Source organism: Hakea prostrata, chromosome 2, assembly GCF_041222555.1.
Source record: "Hakea prostrata isolate BN-2017 chromosome 2, UWA_Hpros_2, whole genome shotgun sequence".
Classification (NCBI taxonomy): domain Eukaryota; kingdom Viridiplantae; phylum Streptophyta; class Magnoliopsida; order Proteales; family Proteaceae; genus Hakea; species Hakea prostrata.
The window spans coordinates 74,078,005-74,096,041 of NC_142601.1; the positions used below are offsets into that span (position 1 = coordinate 74,078,005).

Here is an 18,037-nt window from a genome sequence, read left to right on the forward strand (position 1 = left end):
TACGAACCGATCTGGATCGGATCGGGTCCAATTCATTCCTAGATTTCGTAGCATTCGGTATTTCGGTGAATCAGGTCGAGAGAAATAACCTTTACTGATTCGGCGGCACCAAATAAAATGGACATATAATTATAAATACCCTAGTAACACTTTTTAGTAGATAAATTGTAGATTGAATTTTGTTCGATGGTGGTATATTGGATGATATACTTTTTTTTGGGTAGAACGTTGTATAATATCCTTATTCTCACTGTATGAAATTGTTTATTTATAATTATATTATAAAAAAATTGTACAAAGGGGCTTTATTAAACCGAGGATGGAGATATTAATATGCCTCAGCGATAATATCATTTTATTTTTATTATACAGCATGAGCGTATGCGATTTTTAATTAAGGTAAGAAAAAAATTGTAAAAATTTACGGTAACAATTAACCCAAGACAAAAGAGGGTGCATTTGATGACCTCGAATGGGATTAATGCTTCTAATAATACATAATTATGGTATTATTCCATTGGTTGGTTTTTACAAAAATACATAATTATTTTAGTTTTAAGCTTGAGGAGTTGGCCGATTGGCAAAAAAACACAATGTCTCATATTATGAGGTTAAGAGTTTAAATTGCGTTTGAGCCAAGGTCCTATAAGCTCTTGTGTCATACATTAAATTACATGTAGAAGCTATCCGAGGATATAATTAAGGTATACAAAAGCTTATACCAGGCCTTAGGCGAACTTCAATTCCCAAAAAGAAAAATATTTATGCATGTCTCCTTAGTAGGCATAAACTATTGTTCGGTCCTTTTATTGCAAGAAAAATTACATCTGGATCTCAAACCAACTACAACTAACAATGTTTAAAATGTGTTAAATTTGTTCATGAAATCACTAAAATACCCATACCCCAGCCCTTCACATTAAATAACCACCCAAAATAGAAAAGGACAATCAACGCCAACCCTCAACCTGCAAAAAACCACCCCAACACTGCCCCACCATCACCATGCTAAAAAAATACCCATTATAAGTCCTCTACCTCCAATTAGTACTCTTGAAATCCCACTGCTTGGTTCACCCTCTTTTCAATTTCCTCTACCACCTTCAAATTTGTAGATTTTGGGAGACAAAGCTCCCATAACCATGTTTACCCCACTAATCTATTTTAGTTTTCTTTTAATGTTTCTCTAAATTTTTCACTCTTCATCCTCCAAATGTAGGCGTTGGGGAATTTAGTTAGGGCCTGTTTGGTTACATAAATCTGAGAATTATACCCGTTTGGTTGTAAAAATCTCTAGATTCATGAAATCTAGAGATTCACCTTTTTACACTAAAAACGTGAATCTGTAGATTTATGGGTAAGAGGTGAAATCCAAAGATTTAAAAAAAAAACTATACGTTTGCACATTCACAAAAATCACGTCGATCAAAAACTTTTTAGGATGAATCCACAAATTTCATTCCACAACCAAACATTTAATTTTATAAATTATGACTCAATATATTTGAAAAGGCATAAAGTAAGTCTAGATGATAGCTACTTACGAGGGATACCATGCCTTATACACTGAAATTGGGAACCCAATGTGGGAACCTTCCAAACTGAGAATGAGGTTGCCACTTGTGTGGTTTAGATTAAGATGTCCTCTTTATAGGTGAAGGTAGAGTCTTAAGGCTTAAGAGAGAACAAACTAAATAAAATGAAAAGGGAAAAAGAAAAAAAGAAAAAAACACTGTTATGGCAATAGAATTGAATTTAAGCAAATACTACAAAGAAAAATGGGAAGGGTTGCTTGTTTAATACACCATATTGCTTGCTTATTGGCCCTCACTACTTGTAACATTAACAATTGTCCATGTTTAAAATAAAGGCAACGTGGTTTACACAAAATTGATGGTTTATTTTTTGTGGTTTCATGTTTAGTTCGGTAGAATATTAATCTTATACTGTGATATATGTATATATTCAACTCTAAAGAACATACAAAGATATATAGTTGCAATTTAACCTAGCACTTTAACACTTTGGACATATTGTTAATAGGATTGGTGTCATTAGTTAGGGTATTTCAGTAGTTTACTTTCTACTCATGTTTCCTCTTTGTTATGGTAATACTCTGATGAACTGCCACATCCCCTATTAGGGTTAAGCTGATGTAGGCCACACCTAGTCCTAGAAACTCAGGCCGTGACAGTTCTCCTTCTATTCTATGCACCCTATAAGACATTAATATTTGCCTACTATGATTCTCCACTTGCACCCAACATCCATGGAGATGCCCTTCATTGTGTCTTTGCATTCTCTTACTCAGTTATTCTAATTGAAATTCAAGGTACAATCAAATCCCCACCACCGGAAGCAAAGACGATGAAGTATGCAGTGATGACTCTGCTCTACATGCTCTACGCTTGTATGGGTTATGTAACGTTCGATAACTTAGCACCTAGTGGTGCTCACATGTTTTGGATTCTACAACCCATATTGATTTTTAGACATGTCACCATTGTTGTACACTTGGTGACTCCAATTGACAGTGATTTATGCAAAGGAAAGTTGGGGGCAGTGTTTTTTTTTTTTTTTTTAATATATTTTGTGGTGGATGATTTTCAATAGGATGGAGTCGATGGTGGGTGATTTCAACTGGAGAGGCTAAGTTGTTTTTTCTTTTTGGAGCGGGGGGCACGGGGGTGTGGGTCTAGGGGTATTTTAGTCATTTCATGAACAAACTTAATGTCTTTCAAATAGTGTTAGTTGATTTGGGATCTTATATGTAAATTTTTGCATTAAAAAGACCTAACAATAATTTAAGCCTCAATAAGAAGACCCAACATAATTTTTGCTAAAAAAAAAAACACTTAAATTTTAACCCATGATTTAAGGATATTATTATATTTTTTTCTAAAACTTCATGCACCCGCTTTAATACCAAATATTTTAGGTGACCCACTTCAAAAGAATAGGTCATCTACAATTATAAATCATTAAATTTTTAAAATGAAATGACCATAACACCCTTAGGGGTAATGTATGATCAAATTACCATCCCATACCCAATTCTTAGGTAGACGAAGCAATTTCTTGTCTTCTTCCTATACTTCATTGGAAACCGCCTATCACAGTTGGAAACCACTAGAACCCTTTGCCACAAAAATCTCGACCCTCTAGATTGCTAAAAACTACAAATAAGTCCATTCTATTAGTCATTGTTTCTAAAGTTCAAATAGTTTTTTCAAATGTAACAAAAATACGACTGGTACGCTAAAATGACTCAAAATATTAAACTTTGATATTTTGAAAATTTTAAAATATGAGCAGTTTAATATAATTTAAACTTAAGTGAATGATACGCTCAATTAGATGGGGTGATTTGGGGATCAAGAAGGCCTGTTCAGAGGAGGATTTGCTATCAAGATTCCTCTATGCCATGTAGTAGAGGCGGAATTGCACGCAATCAAAGAAGGGGTAAATGTAGCGTTGGATATGGGAGCATGGCCATTCCAAATAGAATCAGACTCGCTGAAGGCCATAAGATTACTGAAACCATAAGTTAACGAGCAAGGATCGATGGGAATATTAGTTGCTGAAATTCGAAACCTATATGCTTTTCGAGGCCATGTTAGATTTAGTCATGTGAGGCGTCAAAATAACAAGGCTGCTGATTGGTTGTCTAAGAGGCGGCTAATTGGAAGAGATGATCTGGTCTTTTTCAATGATCCCCGCAAGAAATGACAGACATCCTTAGAGAGGATTGTCTCAAGGGTTGTGCTCTAGTTTGATTTGTTTTGTTTTTTTGGGTCTTTTGACCCCGTTTTGTAATAAAAAAGAATAAAAAAAAAAGAAAAGAAGAAGAAAAGAAAAAAAAAGAAAGAAGAATTTAGGACAACTTAAATAAATATCATATTAAAAAAAAAAAAAGGTAAAAAATAAACTATCGGAGAGATGTCAAAAAAAAAGAAAAAAAAGAAAAAGAAAAGAAGGGTTGGGGAGTAAGAGATGTGTGCCACAAGTAATTGTTTCATAATTATCTCTCAGCCACTATTGTTTTAGTTTTTTAGTTCGTTCTGAAAACATTGTAACCAAAGTCTTTCCTGATTCTAAGGCAAAAAGAAAGGCACGGTAACATTTTATTGCGTTCGTCTATTTATAGTTTTGGTTTCCCCCATCCAAATTCACTCACTGTGGGTTTGGGAGAATAAAGGAGAATAAAGGAGAATAAAAATTACCAGGAAGGAGAGTGGAGGGCTAGCTAGCGGCCCCTTGGGGATGTTGACATAGATTTTCCTGTAAACAGCCGAGAAATCTAAGTCTTGGTCTCCCTCCCTCCACCACACCCTTTCTCACACTCCGTTCTCAAATCTCAAATCTAAAATAAAAGATAAAAGAAAAACTTCTCTTTGTTGTTGTGGACTTGGGGGGGTAAATTAAGTTGTTAGACAACATATTATATAATAGCCCACGATGATCATAATGAGGACAAGGACAATTACGACGTTGTTATCATTCTTGTTGTTCCTGTGCATTTTCTTTAATGGCGGTTTCTCATCTGAATCATTATCATCATCCAATAATAATGTAGCTCACTTTGAAATGATTCACAGACACGATCCAAGGATCCTTGCTGGGAGAACGTTAAATCGTTCCGAGATGATCAATGAACTCATTGAGTCTGATAAGTTGCGGATAAAGTTGATCTCCCACAGGCTCTCCTTAGCATCACCAGCGGCGAAGATGAGCAGGAGAAGGGCGACTGAATCAGCAGCGTCGGGTCAGGGTCAGGGTCGTCTGCAGCAGCAGCAGCAGCATCGTCCTCGTCCTACTCGCCAAGGTGTTGATGGCGTCGGTCACAGTGGTGGTGGTGTTTTGGGTGGGGACAACTCTTCCTTCTCACTTCCGATTCGATCTGGGACTTTTACGGGTCGAGGGAATTATTTGGTGTCTCTGAAAGTTGGGACACCAGCACAGTTGTTCCTTGTGGTGATTGACACGGGAAGCTCCCTGACTTGGATGAGATGTAAGATCAAATGTATTCCACCTCGAGGAGGAGGAGGAGGAGGAGGAGGAGGAGGAGGAGTAAGAGTAGGAGGTCGAACAGGATGGGGGCTGGGACGGGGACAGTGTGGCGTCAAATTTCCAAAAGGCGGGCCAGTAATAAAGAGGTTGTTCCACCCGGAACGTTCGAGTAGTTTCAGACCCGTGTCCTGTTCCACCATGTTGTGCCGAGAAGGTCTGGCTAAACTCATGTCAACGGTGGGTTGTCCCACGCCCAAGTCCCCATGCGTCTATGGGTACTCCTACGCCGACGGGACACATTCAAATGGCATCTTCGCCCATGAATCCTTGACGGTGAACCTGGCCAACGGCCAAAAGAAGAAGCTCCATGGCATGTTGATAGGTTGCAGCAACGAATGGGTTATGAACGACACGGACAAGGAGGGCGACGTGGACGGCATCTTGGGTCTGGGAGCCAACACCCACTCCCTCATAATGGAATCCAACGTAATGAAAGAATTCCACGGGGGCAAGTTCTCCTACTGCCTCATGGACCGGCTTAGCGACAAGCGTCAAACCAACTACCTCACCTTTGGCCACCGCCCGCGCGAAGAGATGCCTCCCAACATGCAATACATCCACATGGACATCATCGACGAGTCTTACATGCTCCCCGCCCTCGCAATCTACGTGGATGGGGTCAAGTTGAACATCCCCATGGACGTTTTGACCACCCATCCGTACCTGGACCCGCACACCAACAAATTAGAACAAGACGCATCAGGCGGAATACTGCTCGATTCTGGGACCAGCTTAACCTATTGGCTTCCGGAGATATACGGTCCCATCATGGAAGCCCTTGCGAAACCACTGCTTCGCAGATTCCGCAAGGTCGTCGACCCAAAAGCTCCCTTCGAATTCTGTTTTGCGGTTAACAACACCAACGGAAACGGTGAGGCAATAGAGGTTGACGACTCGCTGGTGCCCAAGTTGGAGATTCACTTCAAGTCTGGGGCTGTATTCAAGCCACCCACCAAGAACTATTTTATATTCTTTACTGAAAATACCAATTGTATTGGATTTCTAAAGTCGGACGGACAGTCAGGCGACGATAACAACATCCTAGGAAACACAATGCAACAGAATCACATGTGGGAGTTTGATCCCTCTAGGAAACTCTTAGGATTTGCACCATCCTCTTGTATACTTCGGCACCACCATAAGTTTTAATTCATTCGTTCACTCTTTCACTCTTTCATTTTTTTCTTTTTCCCCTTCTTTCATTCCTACTTCAAAGTCGTTGGGAAAAATAACATTAACAAAACTATCTAATATGCTTACTACACAATTAAGTAAACTTTTTTGTTTATAAGAACAACTTTTTTTCATTTATCAATTGAATTTTGTAGCAAATATTTTATTGAACCAAATGAAATTAAATTAAATTTAAAAAATTCTCTAATGACTTAAGAAAGGAGAAAAAAGAAAACCTAATTCATTCAATATATTAAAAAAAAAAATTTAGAAGTGAAGGGTTGACAAATCGTCTTGATGGGTTAGTTTTAGTTTGGTCTATCGCCGACGGAAACCGCTGAACCGACCCAAATGAAACCCTAGTAGGGGTTATAAACCTTTTTTCAGTTGAAAAACCCTAACTAGCAATTTGCAATAGCCCATTTACGGTTGTTACTGATTTTTTCCATTAGATTGGTCACTTGTGAAAATCTGCTTCCCATTTCTTCCTCTTAAGATCTTATGATATCTTAGGGGTCTATGCGATACTTTTTCTTTTGACACTAACTTAAATGTGGGCTCACATGTTCAAAGAAATGCTTTCTAGTGCATTTCTGTTGGTTTGGCACTTAAGTTGATTCTTTAGGATTTTGATTACTCAGGCCGCTTTCCGGATATGAACCATAGATATTTGAATATCGACCATCATTATCGTCACAGTGGGTGGATTCTCACAAAAAGATACTTCTGGTCTGTAAGCTCCCAGAACTTAGAATTTAAAGGGTTCAGGAGTTATCTCCCTTTTTATGGGTTTGGACTTTGGAGTGCGATAACAGAACCGTCTCTTCTTAGGGTTGTCTAGTGGTTGATTTCCCTCAAAGTTGTATGAAAGTGCGAAATTCCTTGGGCGGATGACTGTCAAGCCCAGAACCTAAATTATTCTGCTCTGACGGACGGCTTGACGGTCCTGCGCAGGACCCAAGCAAAGTCCATGAAAGTGAAGTACAGCCTATTGAACCTAAATAACTAGTCACTCCTGCAGATTGTGATCAACCGGGTTGGTACTTGGTAGTCTAATGACCCGCCCTGGTGGAAGAAAGGCTAACTTCATCCCATTTCCACCTGAGTAATTGTCAGGTTGTGGGTTCAAAGGAAAGCCTGAGCCTTTGCAAACTGTCATTTGTAATGTGTATAGGTAATTTCTTCTTTCTCTTTTCTCTGCAAACAAAGAGAACTAAGAAGGCTAGCTGGAATTGTCGGCAAATATGGTAACCATTCGCTCCAACAATGTGTAATCGATTTGTATTGCTTTTTGCTTGATATTGTATGCTTTTGGTCCACCTTGTAATTATGACCTCTGGATTTCTCATGGGATAGGCACTAGGTATGGTGCTAGTTTGTGACTTCTGCAAGTTAATTAAGAAAGGTATTCCTTGATGTTATGGACCTATGGCACAGCAAGTTTTTTTTTTAGTTCTGATGGTACCGTAAGGCTTATTCCATCTTGTTGAATATATGTGTGTAATCCACATAGGGGAGAGGCTTATGGGGATGGTTTTTGAGACTCGTCACTTTTCCTCTCTATGTCTGGGTATGTTTCTGGATCAATGATAATGTGATAGACTGCTTTATCTGTCTGCAATTTCATTATTAAATTGAAGATGATAGTAAGTTTCTGAGATCCAGGAGCAAAATTGTTTGGCTTTGGGAACAGGCGACAGTCATTCTTTTTTTTCTTATATATATTTTCTGGATTGGCAATGGTATTTTGGGCTTCATTTTTTTTTTTTTGGTGTTTTTGAAGTCTGCTTTGGGGGTGGTAATTTTGAATGCGTCAGAGACAGCGGCAGGGTTCAACTTGGGGTCCAGCCTGACTCTCCAAACATCATTTTGAATGCAGCCCAGTCCCACCTACCTTTTTCTCAAGTGTAATCTTGTTGATGTCATATTTTTCTCAAGGTTCATGGGTTGGTCCTCTCTATTTGTGAGCTCATTATCATTTTTTTCTCATATGATTTTCTGACATCATTACATAAATTTGTCATGAAGAGCATCAATGATGTATTACACACCTTTGTTATCCTTGCACTTTGATTATTAGTGAAGAAACTTATGGGGATGGTTTCTGAGATGCTCTTATTTTATTTTGTAATTTCTAACAAAATAAAAAATGTGTATGTTTTCGGATCGATGATGTTGTCATATACTGCGTTATCTATCTGCAATTTTGTAAGTGGATTGAAGATGAGTATATAAGTTACTGAGATCCTTGGAGCCTAAGTGCTTAAGTTTGGGAGCGGGCGACTATCTTATTTTTAATTTGTTGGCATTAGGAACCATATCTGTGCATATCCATTTAGTTTTGACTATGTGAGGTCTGTTTTTAGGGTTCAAAGCCAGTTTTTCATAGTAATTTTGTTGATTCTCCCACAACCCTAATTAGTTGGGATTGGCAGTAAAAATTTATAAGAAATTTTTAAATCGATCTCATGTTAACCTTACAACTGTCCCCATCTCTCTTTCTCGTCCTTTTTCGAGGCATAACATAATCTTCGGGGAAGTTGCGTCTATTAATGTTGGGAGTTGGGAGTTGGGACCCCCGCCCCCCATTAGCCAATCCAATTTCAAATGTATATTTCGCGATACTTGGTGTAGATGATGATGATTCTACAATTTTCTGGTGGTTGTTGTATTCATTCTTTTGAGTGTTCTCTGTGGCAACCCAGTATGCTGTGAAGAGGAAATTAAAAAGTGCAAGGACTGTGGTAAGGTTAAGGGCCTTTAAGGCTGGTGGTGCTTATACGGTTATACCCTCAAGTAAGTAAAGTACTGTACCTGTTCGGATTTCATTGTTTTTCAGCAGTATTTGTCCAAATTAATTTCTCTTTTTACGGGTAAAAGACTAATGAGTTCCTGAACTCTCAATTATTGTTTCCTCATTTCCAGTACGGCCAGTGCAGTGATCGTGAGGAGCACCGTCCCTCGTTTGAGAGAGCAGACGTTGGGATAAATCATCGTCTTTGTTATGTGTTTTTGTATTCCCTGTGCCAAAGGTGCCCGGGATTTTGAGCTTCTGAGTTCATTTTGTCCACCGGCACCGAGATCCTATTAAATCCGATCATTACTTTATTGAATACATGTGATGGTTCCACCACATTTTTGAAGGATCAGGTTGCATGGATCACTCCAAAGGATGTACAGGGTATGTAGCATGTATTGTTGCTGCTGTCTTTTTTACCATCTAGGGATTTTTATTGTTGCTGCTGTTTTTTGATCATCTAGGGATTTTTATTTCCAGCTGCTGCCAATGGCTACGTTTAAGCCACATAACCAAAAGGAAATCAGAGGAAATCAGACGGTTGTAAACAATAAATGCAAAATTTGATTTTTACATTTAAAAGTTTAAAGTTTTCAAATTCACAAATCACATCCCTGATTCTTGCAAAGAAATCCCTAAATTCCCATTCACAGATCTGCGCGTAAAGGGAAAAAAAAAACCGATAAGCTCTAAAACCATTTCAGAAAACAAATATTGGTCTCTCCATTTTTGTTCATTATTAGAGATTAGATCTATGAATGGGAATTTGGGGATTTCTTTGCAAGAAGCAAGGATGTGATTGTAAATTCAAAAACCTTTAAACTTTTAAATGTAAAAATAAAAAATTGCATTTAGAGTTTACAACCGTCTGATTTCCTTTTCCTTACGTGGCTTAATCCTAGCCATTAGCAGCAGGCAGCTGCTGCCGCAAATAAAAATCCGCTGTCTTTTTGACCATATAGTGTCTTAGCTTGTGTTGAATAGGGCCATGGCGTCAGTAATGCAACATACAAATTGACGCGAGATGCATCCATTGGTCAAATTGTTCTCTATATTCGAAGTTTGCCTACTACGTATGACTTCTTGTTGAAACGAGAAATAGATGAAACGAGAAATAGATCTGTTCAACTGCTCTTTATCGCTAGTTTATCGCAAAGAAGAAAACAGTAGAGTAGAATTTTCCTTCACTGGACAATTTTTTTTTTTTTTTTGTCAATGCAAGTTGGTAGAGTGGTAGAAATCTATGCTTCTCAGTGGATACTCGTGGGTTCAACCCTTGCAGACAACGTCTCCTCCCTAAGGATGTAATTAAGGTGTGCGCAAGCTGACCTGGATGAACTTTAGTTTCTATATATATATATATATATATATATATATATATATATATATATATATTTTTTTATGAAATTTTCATATGTGTATATATTTTTTGAAATTTCAAAAGTATTTTAAATTTAAGCGAATAGTCAAGAATTTAGGCAAACTTAAATAAATATCATATTAAAAAAAAAAGGCAAACTTAATTAAATATCATATTAAAAAAACAAAAGTATCGAGGTAAGCAGAGAGATGATAAAAGTAATTAAAAGTGAGAAATGAACAGTGAAAAGTGAGGAGTAGCTAAGAGGTAGGACAGTTGGAGGAATTTACATCCTTTGTAATTCATTTCCCTACAATTTCCTCCTAAGATTTTGCCATGTGGCATTAACTAATATAACGATCACCCAATCAAACTAGAGTTTAAAAAAAAATCAAATTTATGGGTGGATTTAAATAAAATTTAAATTTAGTTTGAATTGCACAATCTTAGGAGGGAATTATAAAGAATTGTAGAAAAAAGAATCACAGAGGATGTGAATGCCAGTTGGAAATGTGTGCCTTAAAGTAATTGTTTCCTAATAATCTCTCAACCACTATTGTTTTAGTTCTTTCTGAAAACACTCGTAACCAGAGTCTTTCCTGATTCCAAGGCAAAAAGAAAGGCGTGGTAACATGTAATTGCGTTTGTCCATTTATAGTTTTGGTTTCCCCATCCAAATTCACTCACTGTGGTTTGGGAGAATAAAAGGGAATAAAAATTACCAGGAAGGAGAGTGGAGGGCTAGCTAGCGGCCCCTTGGGGATGTTGACACAGATTTTCCTGTAAACAGCTGAGAAATCTAAGTCTTGGTCTCCCTCCCTCCACCACACCCTTTCTCACATTCCGTTCTCAAGTCTCAAATCTCAAACCAGGTCCATTAATAAAGATAAAAAATTAAAACTTCTCTTTGTTGTTGTGGACTTGTGGGCGGGTAAATTAATTGTTAGGCAACAAATTATATAATAACCCACGATGATCGTCATGAGGACAAGGACAATTACGATGTTGTTATCATTCTTGGTGTTCCTGTGCATTTCCTTTAATGGCGGTTTCTCTTCTGAATCATTATCATCATCATCATCCAATAGTAATGTAGCTCACTTTGAGATGATTCACAGACACGATCCAAGGATCCTTGCTGGGAGAACGTTAAATCGTTCCGAGATGATCAATGAACTCATTGAGTCTGATAAGTTGCGGATAAAGTTGATCTCTCGCAGGCTCTCTTTAGCAGCAACAGCAGCGAAGATGAGCAGGAGAAGGGTGACTGAATCAACAGGAGCAGCGGGTCAAGGTCATCTGCAGCAGCAGCATCGTCCTCGTCGTACTCGCCAAGGTGTTGAGGGTGTCGGTCACGGTGGTGGCGGTGTTTTGGGTGGAGACAACTCTTCCTTCTCACTTCCGATTCGATCCGCGGTTTATACGGGTCAAGGGAATTATTTTGTGTCTCTGAAAGTTGGGACACCAGCACAGTTGTTCCTTGTGGTGGTGGACACGGGAAGCTCCCTGACTTGGATGAAATGTAAGATCAAATGTAAACCACGTCGAGCAGGAGGAGGAGGAGGAGGAGAAGTAGGAGTAGGAGGTCGAATGGGATGGGGGCTGGGGACGGGGACAAGGACAGTGTGGCGTCAAATTTCCAAAAAGAGAGCCAGTACCAAAGAGGTTGTTCCACCCGGAACGTTCGAGAAGTTTCAGACCCGTGGCCTGTTCCACCATGTTGTGCCGAGAAGGTCTGGAGAGACTCACGTCAGTGTTGGATTGTCCCACGCCCAAGTCCCCATGCATCTATAACTACTCCTACGCCGACCATTCATATTCAAAGGGCATCTTCGCCCACGAATCTGTGACGGTGAACCTGGCCAACGGCCATAAGAAGAAGCTCCATGACATGTTGATAGGTTGCAGCAATGACTGGATTACGAACGAGACGAACAAGAAGTTTGAAGCGGACGGCATCTTAGGTCTAGGAGCCAACATCCACTCCCTCATAATGGAATCCAACGTGGTGAAAGATTTCCACGGGGGCAAGTTCTCCTACTGCCTCATGGACCGGCTTAGCGACAAGCGTCAAACCAACTACCTCACCTTTGGTGACCGCCCGCACGAAGAGATGCCTCCCAACATGCAATACATTCACATGGACGTCATCGACGAGTCTTACATGCTCTCCGCCCTGGCAATCTACGTGGATGGGGTCAAGTTGAACATCCCCATGGACGTTTTGACCACCCACCCATACCTGGACCCGCACGCTAATGAATTTCAACAAGACGCACCAGGCGGAATACTGCTCGATTCTGGGACCAGCTTAACCTACTGGCTTCCGGAGATATACGGTCCCATCATGGAAGCCCTTGCGAAACCACTGCTTCGCAAATTCCGCAAGGTCGTCGACCCAAACGCTCCCTTCGAATTCTGTTTCACGGTTAACAACACCAACGGAAACGGTGAGGCAATAGAGGTTGATGACTCGCTGGTGCCCAAGTTGGAGATTCACTTCAAGTCTGGGGTTGTATTCAAGCCACCCACCAAGAACTATTTTATATTCTTTACTGAAAATATCAATTGTATTGGATTTCTAAAGTCAGAAGGAAATCCAGGCGACGACATTTATAACATCTTAGGAAATACAATGCAACAGAGTCACATGTGGGAGTTTGATCCCTCTAGGAAACTCGTGGGATTTGCACCGTCCACCTGTATACTTCGCCACCACCATAAGTTTTAATTCATTTTTTTAATTAATTATTCTTCTAATGATTTATAATTCATTTTTTATTAATTTATTAATTTATTAATTATTTATATTATATATATACCATATGCATTCATCAACCAATGTTTGACAAATCGGCTTGATGGGTTACTTTTAGTTTGGTCTATCGCCGATGCGAAACGCGGCTGAACCGACCTAAATGAAACCCTAGGAGTTAGGGGTTATCCTTTTTTTGGTTGAAAAACCCTAACTAGGGATTATGGGTGACGGCGTCAATTGAAAACGCTGAGGTATCACATTCTAAACTTCTGAGGTGTATTTATTTGGGCAGTTGGAAGTTCTTGCTTTTCCTACGTTTGGTAGAGGCGCTTTCCTATTTGCAATTTGCAAGCGAAGCAGGCAGGAGCGACCATGGTTCGTATTCTTTTCCTTCTCTGAATTGTTGTCTTTTTTTTGTTCAATTTCCTGGATGTGTTACTGATTACACAGGCCGCTTACGGTTGTTACTGATTTTTCCATTTTAGATTTGGTCACTTGTGAAAATCTGCTTCCCATTTCTTCCTCTTAAGATCTTATGATATCTTAGGGGTCTATGCGATACTTTTTTTTTTTTTTGACGCTAACTTAAATGTGGGTTCGCATGTTCAAAGAAATGCTTTAGGTTTGGCACTTGAGTTGATTCTTTAGGATTTTGATTACACAGGCCGCTTTATGAACCCTAGATATTTGAATCTCAACCATTATCGTTACACTGGGTCGATTCTCACAAAAATTACTTCTGATATAATGAAGTCAAGTCTCTAAGCTCCAAGAACTTAGAATTTAAGGGTTCGGGTTATCTGCCTTTTAAAAAATGGGTTTCGAGAGCGATACAGCACCATTTCCCACTTACTGACAAAACTTGTAGGTGTTTGATTACGGTTATCACTGTATCCTCTTAGGGTTGTCTAGTGGTTGATTTCCCTCAAAGTCATATGAAAGTGAAGTACTGCCTATTGAACCTAGATAAGTAGTCCTGCAGATTGTGATCAACTGGGCTGGTAGTCTAAATGACCTAGTGGAAGAAAGGCTTCATCCCATCACCACCTGAATTGTCAGGTTGTGGGTTCAGAGGGGGAGCGAAAGCCTGGGGCTTTGAGGACTACCATGAGAATATTTCTTCGTTACTAATAAAAGAAATACTGCAAACTGTGATTTGTAATGTGGATTGGTAATTTCTTCTTCTCTTTTCTCTGCAGACAAAGAGAACTAAGAAGGCTGGAATTGTCGGCAAATATGGTAACTATTTGCTCCAATGTGTAATTGATTCGTATTGCTTGATACTGTATGCTTTTCGGTCTACCTTGCAATTATGACCTCTGGATTTCTCATGGGACAGGCACTAGGTATGGTGCTAGTTTGAGGAAGCAAATTAAGAAAATGGAAGTTAGCCAGCACAGCAAGTACTTCTGTGAGTTCTGTGGAAAGGTATTCTCTTGTTGTTATGGTCGGTTGCTCAGTTTTTTTTCCCCTGACTATTTGGTACATAAGTCTGTATGCACATCCTATGAGGAGAGGCTTATGGGGACTCCTCACTTTTCCTCTCCATTTTTTGGGTATGTTTCTGGATCAATGATGATGTGATAGACTGCGTTATCTATCTGAAATTAAATTGATGATAATGGTAAGTTTCTGAGATCCTGGAGCAAAATTGCTTCGGTTTGGGAACAGGCGACATTCATTCTTTTTTTTTTTTTTATATTTTCTGGATTGGCAATGGTAGTTTGGGCTTCAGTTTTTTTATCTTGGTGTTTCTTGGTAATTTTGAATGCGTCAGAGACAGTGGCAGGGTTCAACTTGGGGTCCAGCCTTACCCTGCAAACATCATCTTGAATGCAGCCCAGTCCCACCTACATGTTTTTTCAAGTGTATACTTCTTCTTGTCATATTTTTCTCAAGGTTCATGGGTTGGTCCTCTCTATTTGTGAGCTCATTGTCATTTATTTCTCATATGATTTTCTGACATCATTACATAAATTTGTCAAGGAAGAGCATCAATGATGTATTACACACCTTTGTTATCCTTGCACTTTGATTATTAGTGAAGAAACTTATGGGGATGTTTTCTGAGATGCTCTTATTTTATTTTGTAATTTTCTTTTTCTTTTTCTGGATCAATGATGTCATAAACTGCGTTATCTCTCTGCAATTTCATAAGTAGATTGAAGAAAAGTGTTAGTTACTGAGATCCTTGGAGCCTAAGCGCTTAGGTTTGTGAACAGACGACTATCTTCTTTTTAATTTGTTGGCATTAGGAACTATATCTGTGCATCCATTTAGTTTTGACTTGAGGTCTGTTTTTAGGGTTCAAAGCCAAATTTTCATGGTAATTTTGTTGATTCTCCCACAACCCTAATTAGTTGGCGGTAAAAAGTTATATGGTGGTTGTATTCATTCTTTTGAGTGTTCTCTGTGGCAACCCAGTATGCTGTGAAGAGGAAAGCAGTTGGTATTTGGGGGTGCAAGGACTGCGGTAAGGTTAAGGCTGGTGGTGCTTATACCCTCAAGTAAGTACCTGTTTGGATTTCATTTTTTCCAGCAGTATTTGTCCAAATTAATTTTTCTTTTTACGGGTAAAAGACTAATGCATGAACTCTCTGTTATTGTTTTCTCATTTCCAGTACGGCAAGTGCAGTGACCGTGAGGAGCACCATCCGTCGTTTGAGGGAGCAGACTGAGGGATAAATTAGCAGCGTCGTCTATGTTATGTGTTTTAGTATTCATTGTGCCAAAGGTGCCCGGGATTTTGAGTTTCTGAGTTCATTTTGTCAACCGGCCCTGAGATCCTATTAAATTCAATCATTACTTTATTGAATCCATGTGATGGTTCGGTGCCGGTTCCACTTCCACTTCGACCACATTTTTGAAGGATCAGGTTGCATTGCATGGACCAGCATGTATCGCTGCTGATGTATTGTTGCTGTTAGCTTGTGTTGATTAGGGCCGCGTAGCCAGTTATGCAAGATACGGATTGACGCGAGATGCGTCCATTGGTCAAATTGTTCTCTGTTTTCGAAGTTTGTCTATTACTTTTGTTTCACTTCTCGTTGAAAGGAGTAACGGATCTGTTTCTGCTGTGTGAACCACGGATCCACTCAGAATCAATTTGTCTCGTTTAAGTTCGTAGGGGACGGCTCAAGTCAAATGACAATTGAAGCGTTAGATGTTTAGCATTTGAGTGCATCATTTAACCTTTTGTTTGCTGAGCTGAATCTGAAATGAAAGTTTAAAAATAATTTGGCTTGGTTGATTCGATAGAGTAGATGAGTTGACATAGGGTTTTGATTCAAAATGGATGCGGCTACGAATTTTCAGTAAAGTTTCTTGGATTTTCTCAAACAGTGATGGATCATTGATGAAAAGCATTGAAAATTGATGCGTTTTGGAGAAATGAATATCATAACAGGAAGGATAAGGTTTATCGGGCAAAGATGAAGGGGAAGAGAGTAAGTTGGAAGAGTTAAATGCAACAACTGTGAGAGGTTGAACGTAGAACAAGAGAAAGCAAGGTGAAGCGATTGACGATTCTCTCTGTCAAAAACGACTTCTGGTAACGGAGAAGGAGAGAGAAATTGAGGTAATGTTAGCTGTCTTTGGCATTTACTAGTACCAATTTCATCTCTTCTTCTTTCTATTTGCGATTGGGTTTATTCCTTTCTCACCAGTCATTCGGTTCATCATTTTGTAGACTTTTAGGATTCAGTTAATCTCTTGCTTTTCTGCGAATTCGGGTAAGAAGAATTGAAACCTATGGTTGACTGACTTCAAAGAAATTCCAAAGAGACCACCGCGAGGAAAGACGACTTTGAAATTTAGGGTTTCATTTCATCAAGGATTTCGTTTGATCGGAGAATCTGGGTTGAGTTTGTAAATTTAAGAAGTCTGAGGGATGACAAATTGTAATTATTCAAGACTTTTTAAATGCAGAATTCCAATTATTAAATCTCAACCGTTCCTCTATTTTTGAAGAATCGTGGCGCACTCTAGCGCCTGCGGAGAGGATATCTTCTAGTACATAGAGACGGTTTAGACTTGGATGATAAAGAATCTCGGGTATAAGACAGACAGAGAATCTTACTAAGAGGGAAAGGGAATGGTATGGCGGATATCCATATCTATCTACTAGATTCCTTTTCACTCCAACTTGAAAATGGATTTTTATCATGTGAATGTGCAACATATATTTTTATATTTTTAATTTAATCACAAAGTCAGAAAAACAAAAAATTGTCCATTTCCTTGTTAGAAAATGGAACGGAACTCTACTTAAAAATAACTCCCCCGGATTGCATCACGTCACAGTAATCGGTTCTGAAAAACAAGGACTTGAAAACAACAGGGGCATAATACTCGCTTCAATCCTGGTCTTGTCATCTGATGATAAAAGATAGGCATACCCAAGGTTTAAAGCATCTCATGATATCATATTTGATACGCATATCCTTGAAAGATTGTAATGCAGTGACCAGTATGATATAATATTTGATATGTTTTTTAAAATCACCTGAACACGAAACTTTAGACCCTCCCTGGACAGACCCATTAACAAAGACAAACAAAACCCCTTCGCTTGCACGAGTCCAACCATGACAACAAGTTCACACTTCACAGCAATAAGGGTGTTCGAGTAGAATAACAATTTGTGTCAAAATGTGGAGGGATTTTATCTTCTGATCCTTTCCCTTCCCACCTCATCAGAGGGTAAAAACAGAAGGAAACAAATCAAGACGACGATGGATGGATCAATCAATAGTCATCACCTCTTGATATTACTTCTTTGCAGGTCGGTCGGAGTAGGATGGTATGCTCAAACTGTGACACATAGCTACCCTTGACGTCGCAAAGAGGGGGGTACGGCTGCAAAGAAAGTGAGGTCAGA

At 39.1% G+C, this 18,037-nt stretch overlaps 3 protein-coding genes and 6 non-coding genes across 11 annotated transcripts in view; 8 read left to right on the plus strand and 1 right to left on the minus strand.

The window, feature by feature from the left end:
- Positions 1-1,699: 1,699 nt before the first annotated feature.
- LOC149026444 (aspartic proteinase NANA, chloroplast-like) lies at positions 1,700-13,131 on the plus strand. Its single transcript, XM_089143650.1, has 5 exons — positions 1,700-1,734; positions 2,649-2,660; positions 6,917-6,976; positions 11,519-12,149; positions 12,226-13,131. The coding sequence occupies exons 1-5, from the start codon at positions 1,700-1,702 to the stop codon at positions 13,129-13,131; spliced, it is 1,644 nt and encodes a 547-aa protein (XP_088999776.1).
- On the plus strand, positions 7,821-7,909 carry LOC149026445 (small nucleolar RNA snoR27). Its single transcript, XR_016171955.1, has one exon. It is a non-coding gene; the product is annotated as a small nucleolar RNA snoR27 (small nucleolar RNA).
- Positions 8,270-8,358, plus strand: LOC149026446 (small nucleolar RNA snoR26). The gene has a single exon (XR_016171959.1). It is a non-coding gene; the product is annotated as a small nucleolar RNA snoR26 (small nucleolar RNA).
- LOC149026447 (small nucleolar RNA snoR27) lies at positions 8,404-8,494 on the plus strand. Its single transcript, XR_016171954.1, has one exon. It is a non-coding gene; the product is annotated as a small nucleolar RNA snoR27 (small nucleolar RNA).
- Positions 13,132-13,290: 159 nt separating the features above from the next.
- On the plus strand, positions 13,291-16,990 carry LOC149026448 (large ribosomal subunit protein eL43z-like). Its single transcript, XM_089146738.1, has 5 exons — positions 13,291-13,533; positions 14,358-14,397; positions 14,498-14,586; positions 15,583-15,665; positions 15,780-16,990. The coding sequence occupies exons 1-5, from the start codon at positions 13,531-13,533 to the stop codon at positions 15,841-15,843; spliced, it is 279 nt and encodes a 92-aa protein (XP_089002864.1). The 5' UTR covers positions 13,291-13,530; the 3' UTR covers positions 15,844-16,990.
- On the plus strand, positions 14,722-14,802 carry LOC149026449 (small nucleolar RNA snoR27). The gene has a single exon (XR_016171956.1). It is a non-coding gene; the product is annotated as a small nucleolar RNA snoR27 (small nucleolar RNA).
- Positions 15,147-15,235, plus strand: LOC149026450 (small nucleolar RNA snoR26). Its single transcript, XR_016171958.1, has one exon. It is a non-coding gene; the product is annotated as a small nucleolar RNA snoR26 (small nucleolar RNA).
- Positions 15,267-15,352, plus strand: LOC149026451 (small nucleolar RNA snoR27). The gene has a single exon (XR_016171957.1). It is a non-coding gene; the product is annotated as a small nucleolar RNA snoR27 (small nucleolar RNA).
- A 409-nt stretch (positions 16,991-17,399) lies between the features above and the next one.
- Positions 17,400-18,037, minus strand: part of LOC149026452 (methionine aminopeptidase 2B-like) — a 30,478-nt gene continuing 29,840 nt past the window's right edge. Inside the window, exon 13 of one of the 3 annotated variants that reach the window (XM_089146735.1) lies at positions 17,400-18,015. In XM_089146735.1, coding sequence (XP_089002861.1) covers positions 17,905-18,015 — 111 coding nt within the window. In that variant the 3' untranslated portion in view covers positions 17,400-17,904. The remainder of the gene's footprint in view (positions 18,016-18,037) is intronic. The other 2 variants (XM_089146734.1, XM_089146736.1) reach the window with 2 other exon arrangements.